The 13,530-nt window shown below is 41.0% G+C and overlaps 1 protein-coding gene across 1 annotated transcript in view; it reads right to left on the bottom strand.

The window, feature by feature from the left end:
* Positions 1-13,530, bottom strand: part of itfg1 (integrin alpha FG-GAP repeat containing 1) — a 143,592-nt gene that overhangs the window by 1,438 nt on the left and 128,624 nt on the right. The window contains exons 16-17 of the mRNA XM_053320941.1: positions 8,970-9,052; positions 7,145-7,262 (exon numbers count right to left, since the gene is read on the bottom strand). Of these exons, the coding sequence (XP_053176916.1) occupies positions 7,145-7,262; positions 8,970-9,052 (201 nt within the window). The remainder of the gene's footprint in view (positions 1-7,144; positions 7,263-8,969; positions 9,053-13,530) is intronic.

Below are 13,530 nucleotides of genomic sequence, written 5' to 3'. Positions count from 1 at the left end.
AGGAGCCATCAAGGAAACAGGGGAACTTTGAAATGGCTTCATCTGTATGTGTTTGTACCAGTTCATTTTGTTTAAAACTATGACAAATATTCCCTGAAGACTTTTTCTCCAAATTGAAAACTATCCTGAAACCAAATAAAAATAACACACTTGCATGAACAGCTGAACTGTGCTTTTTCTGCTAACTTGGCAGTAGACAAGAACAACACCTGTACAGTAACTATGGTAACTGTACACAACAAATTTCACTGATGAAAACTAGATTAAAATGTGCAAATGTCCACAAATTAAAGGATGGTTTCACAAAATGTTCAGGTCTGCCTTACAACAACGGTCAAGAGCCCACATGAACATTGAAACAGGTTTTTCTTGCTGTAATCACTGCAAATGTCTGAATCAATTGAAGGGACATTAAACAGACTTTACCCTGCCAGCTCCCTGAAGTCTGTGTAATGTCTGATTGAGCCCATGTGTGAATATAGCCATAGTCATTTTCTGGTGAATTCACAGTGAGCGAGTGGGCATGTTGATGATGTTTCTGTCATGTGACTGGCACAAAACTGGAAGAATATAAACTACCAAGGGTGAAGAAGAAGGTTAATTTACACAAAGATGCCAATGAAAATATCTAACTGGACAGACGGCGAGATTTGGGAACCTCTGTCAGTAAAAGCTGATGCCAAAATTGTCAAACAAATTCAAAGAACAGCCTGAGAACAAATTATGAAACCAACTACGTGACGGTGCATACTTTTCATTCCATCATGGCCTGCCTACTGTTGGCTCTACCCAGCGCCACCCCTCGTCTAACCCAAAGTATTTCCACTAGATAACAATGTGTCTGTCATGGATAATCTATTAATGTGCGTCACATGTCTGAAAGGGCAAATCTGGATAATGTCTCGACCTGATTCTCCAGACATTCTCAGCAGTTCAGAGTCCAGAGAGGAATTGGATTAAGTGATGGGAGCCAAATCCAGTCCTTGTTTTGAGCAAAAATGTATTTAAAAATGTATTGAAGATAATGAGGCTTCAGCTGTCTGAGTTAGCTAAATAAAGTGGGTATCCTCCACTGTTAGTCTTTTTAGTAAAATAAATACATTAAAAAAAAAACCTCACTTTGTGTCTCAGTAGACTGTTTTTTTTTTCTGTTTAGTTGCAAGGATCGACTCTTCCTTTGAAAGACACTGGCTTGATTTTGACAGTTGAAGCTTCATATTAGCTTCAAATAAACTTTTAAGTACATTTTTGCACAGAAGGAGGAATTTGGATTTCGTCCACCATCACTTCATGGTATCTCTTAATGGTCAGTAAGAACAGGATGAATCATTACACCAATTAAAATAAAAAAAACAGGCGTGAAGATCTCTGTCTGTGTAGGCTATATTTAAATATCTATATATCTATCTATCTATCTATCTATCTATCTATCTATCTATCTATCTATCTATCCATCCATCCATCTATCCATCTATCCATCCATCCATCCATCCCATCCAGTTCAGGTGGCTGAGTGGCTTCTTTCAGCAAACTGGACCAAGCTGAGTCAAAGTCTTATAGTCAGCTGTTAGTCCAGGCCTGCTGTTATATATAATGATTAACTCTGGCTGAATTAAATGGACCCATTGGAAGATTAATGGTGTGTTTAGGTCTCCTTGCTTGTGTGACAACCAGCAATTAATTGTTTAAAAAAATTATTTTGTCCTTTTGGGAAAATAATGAGCAAAAGATAAAGCACGGTGAACTTTGTAGTCTAATAATTAAATTTGTTGAGCAACCAGCAGATAACAAATGTAGCAAGTCTTATATTAGACTTCTGATGGGGAAGTTAACCTTTGGGTATTTAATCACAGTGCTACAGGTGGGGTGGGGGCAAAAGGGTGGAGTAAGTCAGTTCAATTATGTCATCTTGCCAAAATCTTTGTCTTACACAATCCCATGAGACATTGCAAACACACTATACAAACACACTCAAAGTCTCACCCCCTGTGCCCGGTCACACACACACTCTTTCTGCTCTTCATGTGAACATGAAAAGGCTTTTTAAGGACAAGGACTTATAAATAGACAATAGATGTATATTTAAAGTCAACAGTCTATTATCATCCAATGAGCATTGAGACACACAGGCAGGTGTGATGGCTGGAGGCGCTTGCATTACAGCCAAGCTGACAGAAGGGTAGCATAGACCCACTCACCTCCCTAACACCTCCTCCCCCCTCCTGCTCCATATGAGACTGAAGGCATCGCTCACATCCCATGCTCCTATGTTTCATGCTGTGGTGAGGAAACCTTTTAGCCAACAGCAGCATTTTTTCCACGCTTTTTATTCACTTCTAAGAGCCGACAGCTGATGTCGTCCTCTATAGACCGGGTACATTTCATGATCCGAGGGCCCATGAAAAACATTTTTGTAATTTCAGCGAGTACAGATTGTGTACATCCGCCCAGTGCATCAGTGTGAATGATGTACAGTACTCTCAGTCACTCTCAGTTTGTTTAGGGTGATGCTCCACCCTAAACAAATCTCTCTTTAAGTGTCAAACACTCGCCCCCTGTGGACCTGAGAGGTGGTTGCAAAAAGTTTATATATTATTTTAGCTGTCATTAAAATATGTCACACTGCTTCTGTCTACATCCTCATAGTTGGAGCTTACTAACAAGTTGAGCTTGTAAGTACATTTGTACAAGATAAGTGGAGAGCCCCCTTGGTTTGAGCTACAGTACTATCCTTACTGAGACAGTACGGAGGATCAAAACTGACAAAATGCACCAAAGTGTTGCCGCATTAAACTTATAGAATACGTGAATAAGTGCAGTCGTAAAATTAAATATATACTATCCCTGTTTAACAAAAAAACTTTGTTTTTCAAAACGATTTTAATAACAGTATTATTTGTTGGTATACACAGTCATATTTTTGATGCTCCTGTATTATTATTAAATAATACTAAATGATTAAATAATTTAAAGCTATTAAGCTAGTTGTACCCCCCCCTTCCCCAACATGTTCTTTTCCTTTAACAAAAAAGGCAAACTTCTCTAATGTTGAGAAGTAAAATGCTGTATAAGAAAATATATACTACATAAAATATAGTTTATAGTCTGGCAACATTTTTATTTTAATCAGATACTGTCTGATTAAAGAAAGATAACAAGTACAAATCTGAGTAAGTGTTTGGTGCCAGTTAATATACTCGATGTGATGATACATTTTATGATATATTTTATAAAGGAACGAGCCACAGGAATCAGACCGCAAATCTTTTACAGCCAACATTCAAGCCTACAGGGGTTAATGCTTAATTCTCAAAAGAGATTTCATGTGCACCATTTCACTTGAGTTCATGATGGTTCACTTTATATAGCAGTACATTGTAATGAGGTTTGACGAGGATTAAAGGAGTGAAACACATCAGTGGTCGTTATCTGACAGTAGTTGAGCACAGAAGTGGAAAAAAAAAGATCCCATATCAGGTGGACTGGTGACAGTGAAGTCAATAATGCATTTAGATCTGTTATGTGAGATTAGTGATGACTTGTTGGATGGGGAGAAAATTGCTATAAATTTTGTAAAGTATGAATGGAGCCATCACCCTATTCACTCTGCCACTTTGTCTAAATGTTGCAATAGAGCAGTTCATGTTTTTGTAAGGACAGAGAAGAAAAAGAATGCCTCAATCGTGATGGAACCCGATCTCAGTACATTAGAAAGACTTTTTCAGATGACTGTCCCCTTTCATAAGACAGCCTTTCCTGATATCGACTAACCCGCTGCACTGAAAAGATTGGCGGCAACACATATGCTACATTTTATTTTTCCCCACTCCGTTTTGGTTTGTAATAAAGCATTCATCTATCTTACAAGATAGCAGTGCCTCATATTGATTGATGCTGTGAAACATTTTTAAACGAGCAGATGGATTGATGTGATGTTTATTCCTTTGGATAACCAATCCACTGGGCTGTGCTGCTGTCGAATCTTAGTCTAATTGAGTATCCTGGGGATACCCACCAAACTGTCGTCCTCAGGCCTGAATCATCATTAAGCAGCAGAGCATTGATTTGTGTCCATCTAAAGGTTTTAAAGTAACTATCTTAAAGATTTCCTTTCACGGCACCTGTGGTGATAAGAGGCAATTGCAGGTGTGTTTTTGGACTTTACTTCCCAGCAGAGAGCGGAAAACACTCAACACAGTTTCACACACACACAAGTGAGTCTGTTCCGTTAGCGTCGTCTGTTGCGTTAGCATGCGAGAATGTCACCACCGATACCCAGTTCATTATACTGCAAATGCAATGGTTTTCATCAGTGGCCTGTATGTCCACCAAAAAAGAGCAGCTTTTTTAATTTAATCCCTCTATTTTACTATTATTTCAAATACTATTTTCCTTTCCAACTCATATTAATATAGATATGACTGCTGAACATATATTACCCCAGCAAACACTGCACTGCACTGGAGTTCACGGGGGTTGTGTAAAAGGCCTATTAGCTTGTTAGGCAGGGCAGCACGTTTTTGCCCCCATGCTCCTGTCCTCTACCTGACTTTGTTATTAGAGGAGCAAATACCAGAGGCAGCAGCGCAAACACACAGAAATGCCAAATGTCAATCAGTGGGCTCGCCTTGACCTTACTTGATGGTAGAAAAGATGAGATATGAGGGAGGATGTTAGCAGCCGCTTTACAGGATTCACTCTCAATCTCAATTCCCTGGATGCTGCAGGAGGTTAAACTACGTTAGCCTGTCCGTGCTGACGTGTGTGCTTCGGTTATTAAGGACAGCCGTGTACACCAAATTGAATCAAATTTTGTCATGTTTTTAAAAGCTGTCAACATGAACATTGTGGCAGCACTGTCCGCCCACTCCGCATAGAAACACTCTTCAGGTAAAGAGAATAGCTGCAGTAGTGTATGGCCAATGCTTTCAGACTTGTTATTTTCACATTTCTTAACTGCCAGTAAATAAAACATCTCAAGTCTTTTTAACCACCCCACTAATGAGATTTGACCCATTTGCTAAAATGCACACAGGTTAAACACCTCTCTCTTTTAAAGAGTGAATCACAGGAGCTCTATCAAGAAGAATGACGTAACTATTTCTGTTGCAACACATTTCAGTAAAACATTTCACGCACATTTCATCTTTATTCTTTACAGGCAATGAAGTGATTAATCCTAGGCAAAGAGGGATTCTTTATTTTTTTTAATGTTATACCTCAAACATTATTTTTTCCACGAGGGATGGATGAAGGAGGACTTCATAAGTACTGCATTTTTTTTAAATGGTGTTTTTAGGTTCTTAACTGTTTCCAAATGCTTTTGTAGTTCTTCTTACTGCTGAGTCTGTTTTTATCTTAGCTTTTATGCCACACTTAAGAGGATACACCATTGGCTGCTGTGTATGTGTATGCATATGCTTGGTTGCCTTTTATATCATTTCACTAATGAGATGTGTAGGTTTCATAATAAAGTTATTCTTTATACTGCAAGGGTAGTTGCAGGAGTGTAGTGCTCATGTGTCTTATTCATTTTTCTGTTTGGATGATGTTTAGTGAACTTGAAGGACTTGGATGGGTGCTAGACTCTCCTGGCTGAAGATGAGGAATTGTGTTAAAAATATTTTGGCTTTCACAAAAAGCTAACCATGAATCCCAGGACTCTAAAGGTGCATCTTTGCACCAAGAAAGCATTCTGAATTTGCTACACTTGACTTTAGTAGACTTGTGACTCTGACCAGCTTCTTCTCTGTTACAAAAGAAGCTCATGGTATGTACCAAACTCAGAAATGGCATGTTAAAACTTATGACTTCAGGACAAAATTGTAATGTTTAATTGTCCAAGAAATCCCCATATTTCTTTGTGGAGGAACACTGAGAATATCATCAAAAGAAAACCTTCAAACGGGCAATTAGAGGTTTTAAAAAAAGGACTTCTAGGACCAGCATCTCCTCCCACTCCACAACTCTACTGAGGAATCAGTGAACGAGGCAGAAATGTCTTTGATAACTTTTACTGGTCAGCCTTAGCACACTACAGTGATCAAAGCCAAATACTCTTACTGTGTGTGCCTCCAAAACCGTTAATTTGCATGTATGAACATGCCAGAATTAATTTCAAGTGAAGTATACTGCCAGCCTATGAGACAGTATGTTTTTACTCCATTAGCATTTCCCTCTTTCTTCCACTCACTGTCCTCACTCTGCTCCACACAGCCTTCACCTCCTCCCATCTACCTGAGCTTACAAGGTGTATCAAGATGCTTGAGCTTAGGGAACTACCCATGTTTTTTTTTAACGCATTGTCGGTTCAGATGAAGTTGATGCTCATGCCTAGGCCTCCCCTCCCCCCCAAAAAATTAAAAACACAGCAATTAGAGCACTTCTGTGAGTGTAACCATGCACACATGACGTCCCGCTTGCACACGCACGCACACGCACACACACACACACACACACACACACACACACACACACACACACACACACATTAACCAAACACACTTGGATGACAGATGGCTTGGAGAAGATGGCAGTAACTTAGTAACTGCTCAGCCCAGCAGACAGCTTTACCACTGTGTGCCGAGATGAAAAAGGATAGAATCCAAAGAACACAAAAAAGGACATTTTTTGAGAATCGTAAATAATGTTTGTGCCTTGATCATGCCAGTTCGTTGAGATTTTGCTGTGACGGCAGCCGGTGTGTGTGACTTGAAACAGCAACTGGATTGAGGGGTGAGGGGCTGTAGTACCAAACTCACATGAGAACATGCATTGACTCCCCGGAGGGCATGTTTATGGCAGTAATGAACAGCAGACCTGCCATGCTGAAAGGACAGAAGCAGGCAATTACAGTTGAACGTCCTTCCAGGTTGTGGCCCGGGGAGAGAGAGGGATAGAAAGAGTGTGTATGTGTGTCTCAGTGGGAGGCTGGAGGACTACAGGACGGGGACAGTGAGACCCATCTGCTGCTGGTTGTGACCAATCTGTTCCCTCTCTCTCTCTGTTTCTCTTTCTCTCTCTCTCTCTCTCTCTCTCTCACACACACACACACACACATACACTAAAGCAGTAAATCACCAAGAAGAGGCCAACATTAACTACACCATTGTTTATGTGTGTGTGTGTACGAGTGTGTCCTGACCTTCTCTTGCCAGTGGAGGATACCGATGATGACGAGGATGAAGACGCACACTCCGATCAGAGCGATGGCCGTCAGCAACACGCTGCTGCTAGGAGTCAGGTATAACTTAGCGCTCCAGCTGAAAAGAGAGAGAAGGTGGGGAAGAGAGAGAGGGGGAAATAATGAAGACCATATGCTGTTTTATGTTTTATCATTGTTTTATTTGACAGAAAAACAATGTAATTACCAAATGGTACACATTAGCAGAGATTAGCAGAGAGCAGAGGTGATGATTATTAGTGAGCGGCGGTGTGGGTTTCATGCCACGAAAGAGTGCCACAGATGTGACGTTTGCTTTAAGGATGTTGACGGAGAAGTTTAGAGAAGGTCAGAAAGAGTTGTGGATCTAGAGAAAGCATATGAACGGGTGCCGAGGGAGGAGGTGTGGAAGTCAGGAGTGGCAGAGAAGTATGTCAGAGTGGTGCGGGATATGTATGAGGGCAAGTGTGACAGCGAGGTGTGCCGTTGGGAGTGACGGATGGGGTCGAAGGCGGAGGTGGGATTGGAACATGGATCGGCTCTGAGCCCTCTCTTGTTTGTGACGGTGACGGACAGGTTGACGGACAAGATCAGGCATGTGTCTCTGTGGACTGTGATGTACGCGGATGACACTGTGATCTGTAGTGAGAGTAGGGAGCATGTTGAGGAGGAGCCCCAGAGAGATGTAAATATGCACGTGAACGGGAGGGAGAAGGGTAGCAGCTAGAGTGAAAGGGAAGGTGTACAAGAGGGTGGTGGTGAGACCAGCTATGTTGTGTGTTTGGAGGGTTTGACACTGATGGAAGGGGAAGTGGAGCTAGCGGAGTTGATGATGCTAAGATTTTTATTGGGAGTGATGATGATGGACAGAAATAGGAATGAGAAGAAGGACAGTTCAAGTAGGACAGTTTGGAGACAAAGAGGTGGGATTGATGTGTGGAGGAGAGGTGCTGGTTACACTGGGAGAAGGATGCTAAAGATGGAGGAAAAGAGGAAGGCTAAAGTGGAGGTTGATGGATATGGTGAGGAAAGATATGCAGGTGGTTGGTGTGTTAGAAGAAGATGTAGAGGAGAAAGATTTTGGGAGCAGTCAATAGACAGAGAAGAAGCAAACACATCAGCAGAGATTGTGTCCTCATTAAACTGAAATAAATACAAAAACATCTCTTGTCACAGAACCGCTGTGTTTCTGGTTTCCAAGAAATGTTATGTATTTCCAACCAATCCAACTGTTTAAATTTCATCATCTCACAATTTATTTGCTTATATTTGAGAAGAATACCAAAGCACACAGGCACCTGGTTCTATCTAGGTCTCTTTCCGCTCATGGTGTGTATGTACTGTAGGTGTGTGTCTGTGCTGGCAACTACACAAGTGTGAGGTGACTGTACTGGAGGTTTGCTGTGTGTGTGTGTGTGTGTGTGTGTGTATATGTTTGTCTGTGTTGGATAGCCATCTGGAGCTCCTTCTGGGGTTTCAGCTACATGTGAGCAATGTCGTGATAACATGAGAACACATGCTGAGAGGTGAGAGGGTGTGTGTGTGTGTGTGTGTGTGTGTATGTGCATGAGTTAGCGTGCTTACATCTGGGTGTTGTTTTCACTACAGCCAATTCAAAGACACATTTGTATCTAGCCGATTTAACTTGAATATGTTAAGCGGTATCGCATTAGGTAGTTAAAGCTTTTGGTATCCATGGCAACAAGCGTGAACGTTTCTCCCAGAAAATTCGGCTTCGAATAAGAAAAAGGGACATTTATGGCCCGTCCGTACTGTATTATATCTATGAGTGGAGGTGTTGGTGTACCTGCGGGGTCTATTGTGCGGGTAGGGGATGACGATGAGCTGAGAGTTGGGGATGATGGCCGTCCACTCCTGCTTCCTAATGTCCTGGAAAGAGACAGAAAGGAAACATACATGTGAATTCATTAAGGTAACAATATATGCAATCACATGCAGATTTCCATATGACACTAACCCTAACCCACCCACACACACACACACACCCACACAGGCACAATAAGTATGCTACATCCTCTGGGGCAGAGTAGTAGGGTCTCATGGTTTTTCCTCAGCTACAGTGGAGTGCCTATTTTAAGCCATGCATTTAAGACACAGATAACCTGCTGCTTGAAATAAATTACTCTGGCTTCAGAGAGCAACACAGTTTTTCTGTGCGCATGTGCAGTGTGTATATTTGCATGTGTGACTGAGTTTTTCTGCAGCTGTGTGTGAGAGCGCTCAGTCATAATCTCATTCTCTGTCTAGATAAAATATACATAGTCTTTTCTCATCCCCTAACTGAAGTCATTAAAGCAGCACTGAGGTCGGCTTTGAAGACAGAATTCACGGGAGGAAACTGGAAACCAGTGAGTGTTAACAGACATAACACATGAAATGTACATACAACTCTGACTTTGTAATTACTGTCACAACAGACAGTAATGATTTAACTATGATTTTTGCTCATAATAAATATAATGAGGAACATGTGTTTAAACACAGAATCAAAGTATTATTCAACTAGTTACACACATAACTGAAACCTTAAGGACTTTTTGTTATTTTGTCATGTATGTTTGTTTTTCTGGGTTTATTATGTATTGTTGTATATGTGCAGCTGCACCTGGCAATTTTAGCCAGACAAATTTCCTTCGGGACAAAAACGTTCATCTAATCTAATAAAACCATAAATGAAAAAAGAGGTGAAAGACAACAGAAACAGATTCTGCAGCTAAATAATATCAGTGTGCAATGTGAGGGTTAATATAAAAACCAAAGATGAATAACAAGAGGCTCAGTGGCTTTAGTACAACAACATAACTCCTGAGCTTATGGATAAAGACTGAGATATAAACATTGGAAGTGTATTTCTGTTGAGTGAATTGCTTTATTATCATTTATTTATATATGTTTTATTCACTTGTCATTTTAGTGTTTCGTGTAAATAACCTAATATTATCATGAAATATTAAAAAACACAGTGAGCATATAAATTAACAGTGGAGAAGTGGATTATCTGGTGGAGTAGTTTGATTTTCTATAGATATTTTAATAGTTATTGCACATTTTTCAAGGATAGGATTTTTGCCAAATTTGTGGTCAATTCAAGATTTGAATAGATTTTTTTTTAGCCTGTAATTGCAGGATTTAAAGCATCAATTTAAACAGTTGAGCAAGAATAATAAAAAACTTACACCAGCTTTAAGGCTTCCACATAGAATATAGGTTATCTCACACAGCTATTGGCCATCAGTACCAGAAGGCTTCAAGTAGAGGACACACATCCAGTTGAATAATCAGTGTCAGTACAGAGCAGAAAAGTCCACTTGCTAAATGATCTGCTGCTGTTTGTGTTTATATACAAGATATCCTGATATACTGTATGCAGCATTAACTACCCAGCAGATAGGGACAGGCTGTACAAAGCTGAATCTGGAAACTGTTCAGTCGACTTTGACTGTCATGGGCGGAGATGATACCTCGTCAACAAACACTAACTGAGAGTGCAGATCAGTGTGCGGAGTCATTGTCAGTCTGTTTTTCTAAAGATATAAGCATTAAATTTAATGCGAGACAGCCGGAGACAGCTTGCCACCTGCAGTAGCGACAGTCCTGTCAACTGCAGCAGGTACATGTGTAATGTAACCAATCATGTCACAGTTTATAAGACTGTCAAACCAGCTAATGTGGCAGCTATCGTCTATGTCACTTTGTAACAAGAAAACTTTTTGTGCACATTGTAATAACTTTAGTAATTTTCATGATTTAGACATTTTATACTGTACATTGTGCAAATACAAAATATCAGATTATACTGTTAAACTGTAGTTGGAATCTGCTGTAAGTCTTCCTCTACTTCTACCCTACTTCTTTATTTTCAGTTAATAGAGTTTGGTGACATTGGGTCTATGTAATATAATGGTATATATTGTGTGACAGTAGAAAAACATCTATCATTTCATATTACTCTCTATCAGCTATATTTTTATCTGTCCAGTGTTGCGCAGAATACACTGATAAAATACTCTTCTAGGCATTTTACTCGTAAATCTTATATTGCACTTAGAGTAACGTAATATAACAAGTTTAGTTGTCTCAAGTCTCCATTGCTGTCTCTCCTCTGCTGCGCTTCCCCCGTTGAGAGAGAGAAGAGGAGAGAAGTAACTCACATGACAGCAAAACTAGTAGAGACTGTCTTTATTTATGTTATTTACCAAATTTAAGTGTACTTGTTTCATTTAAGCTCAGTGTTAGAGTCCAACTACTTATACATTGAATTCAAATGTGCTATATTGGGATAGGTATTGTTATCGGGAAACAAAATGATCTATATCGATATATGAGGTTTTGGTCATATCCCCCAGTCTACATGACATCATGCAAGTCCCAGCATTGTTCCACCCAACTCCAACCTGACTAGAGGTCTGATCAGCCTTAGTGATTTAAAACACCCATGGGGCTGTGCTGGGCCATTAAAAGGTAAAATAACATTAAGAATCTGTTGAACCAGAGACATCTCCTGGGACACTTGAAGCTTTCTTTATCTCTGGATTTAGACTTTACAGAGATGTTACTGTTCAGACTCTTCACCCGCTCTCCCATGTACATCTCTGTCTGCTCCTCTAGCAGTCAGCTCAGTCATATAATTAGTTGTGGTTTACAAATGTGTCCTCTGGGTCTGCGCTTTGCTTTACATGATTCGTTAGCAGCACATCCCCCTCTCCTTCTGTTTGCTTATAGTGGAAAGTTATGAGAAGATCTGGGGCACTTGGGTATATTACTGGTCAGGCGGTGGCTGTTAGAGTCAATCAATCTGAAATATTTGCTTGCAGCCAAGTGTCTGACAGCTGTTTGACTTTGTGCAAGTTCAAGTTTCTGTTTTAGTAGTTCTCTGCCTTTAGGCTCAGCATCCAGTGATGACATCTGACATTAAGACAGACACAGATTGTACTTAACCTCTGCACACAACAGTGCTTCTATTTCTGGCAAGGCTCAGCATCATCATCTCTCATTCTGCTGGGTTTTATATACCACATTTATTCAGGTTTGTTTTTAGCCATGCGTTTAAATTCAGTCCCTACTCAGGCATGTATTGGTGGTTCAAATGGGGTTAAGAGTTCAGACGTATAAAGGGGGAAAGGGTGTAAAGGGAGGGCATCAATGATTTAAAAGCTGTAACCATGCTCGTAGCTGGGAGGAATGAACATTTCCAGCTCTACATTTGGCTGAATCTGGGAGTGGCGCTGCTCTTTAATTGCAACTCTCTGTTCTTCGTCAATTGAGAGGAACCACATCTCGAGGCTATTTTGAATAAGCGTGCAATGACGGCGACGCTTTTTTTATTAATATAACGAGCACATTCTCGCCGCCAGTCATTGTCGATTAGCTCTTGGAAAGCGCCGCCGATTGCGCTCAACTGGCTGGGGGAGCGAGCGAGCAGAGCTGGAGACGAGTCAGCCTCCACCGCTGCTGCTGCTGCCTGTGAGCAGATCCGATCTGGCTGTTTGGAAGAGAAAAGTGCTCCCAAGTCTTCAGAGAGAAAGAGAGACACTCTGGTTCAAAGCCAAGGAAACTGGCACACTATGAGAGAGCGAGGGAGACGGGATACGGTGATGGAGGGTGAGGGAGACAGAGAGAGAGAGTGAGAGTGACAAGTAGGGGACTGATTAGTGAAGTAAACCACTTTGAGCAGCAAAGGGAATCCCCTGGGTGGAAGATAAGTGAACAGGAGGAGAGAGACTCAACAGAGGGAAAGATGGGGGGGGGGGGGGGGGACTGAATAAAAGAGAGGAATGATTGGACAGAAGATGGAAGATATACGAGTAGATTTTACAAAACCTCTCCTTCTGAGGAGCAGCAGGCGGAAACTCTCATTGTGAAAGTAATAATTATCAAAGGGCACAGTAAGAGAGATAGGGAGAGAAATGGGAGCAGGAACGATAGAAGGACAGAGAGAAAAGAAAAAAGAAATGGAAGAGAAAGATTTGGGAGCAAATCCTTCCCCTCTTTTCTGTGGAGCTTACCAAAGTTGCACCTCCTTATTACAGGTATATTTGATGGAGTTAGTCCACTCCCCAATCCCTCTGGGTAATATAAAAAAAAATGTCCACTTGGGATAATGGGCCGCATCTTTAGGCATTCATTAATTCACTTTGTAGAAGGAATGGGCAAGGAGGAGGAGGAGGAGGAGGAGGAGGAGGAGGAGGAGGAGGAGGGAGAAAAAAAAAGGATCGCATTTCTTTGCATAGTAAGGAGTGTGAGGAAAAGGGACAACAAAGCAGCTTGTTTGAGATGAGTGTTCTTGGTGCACTACAGCTTCTGAGTCATGGACCGGCCCATCTGCAATTCTAATCAGCTGCTCGACG

This window comes from Scomber japonicus, chromosome 1, assembly GCF_027409825.1.
Source record: "Scomber japonicus isolate fScoJap1 chromosome 1, fScoJap1.pri, whole genome shotgun sequence".
In the NCBI taxonomy this organism is placed as follows: Eukaryota; Metazoa; Chordata; class Actinopteri; order Scombriformes; family Scombridae; genus Scomber; species Scomber japonicus.
The sequence above is the reverse complement of the archived record's forward strand: the minus strand, read 5'-3'. Positions and strand labels throughout refer to the sequence as shown.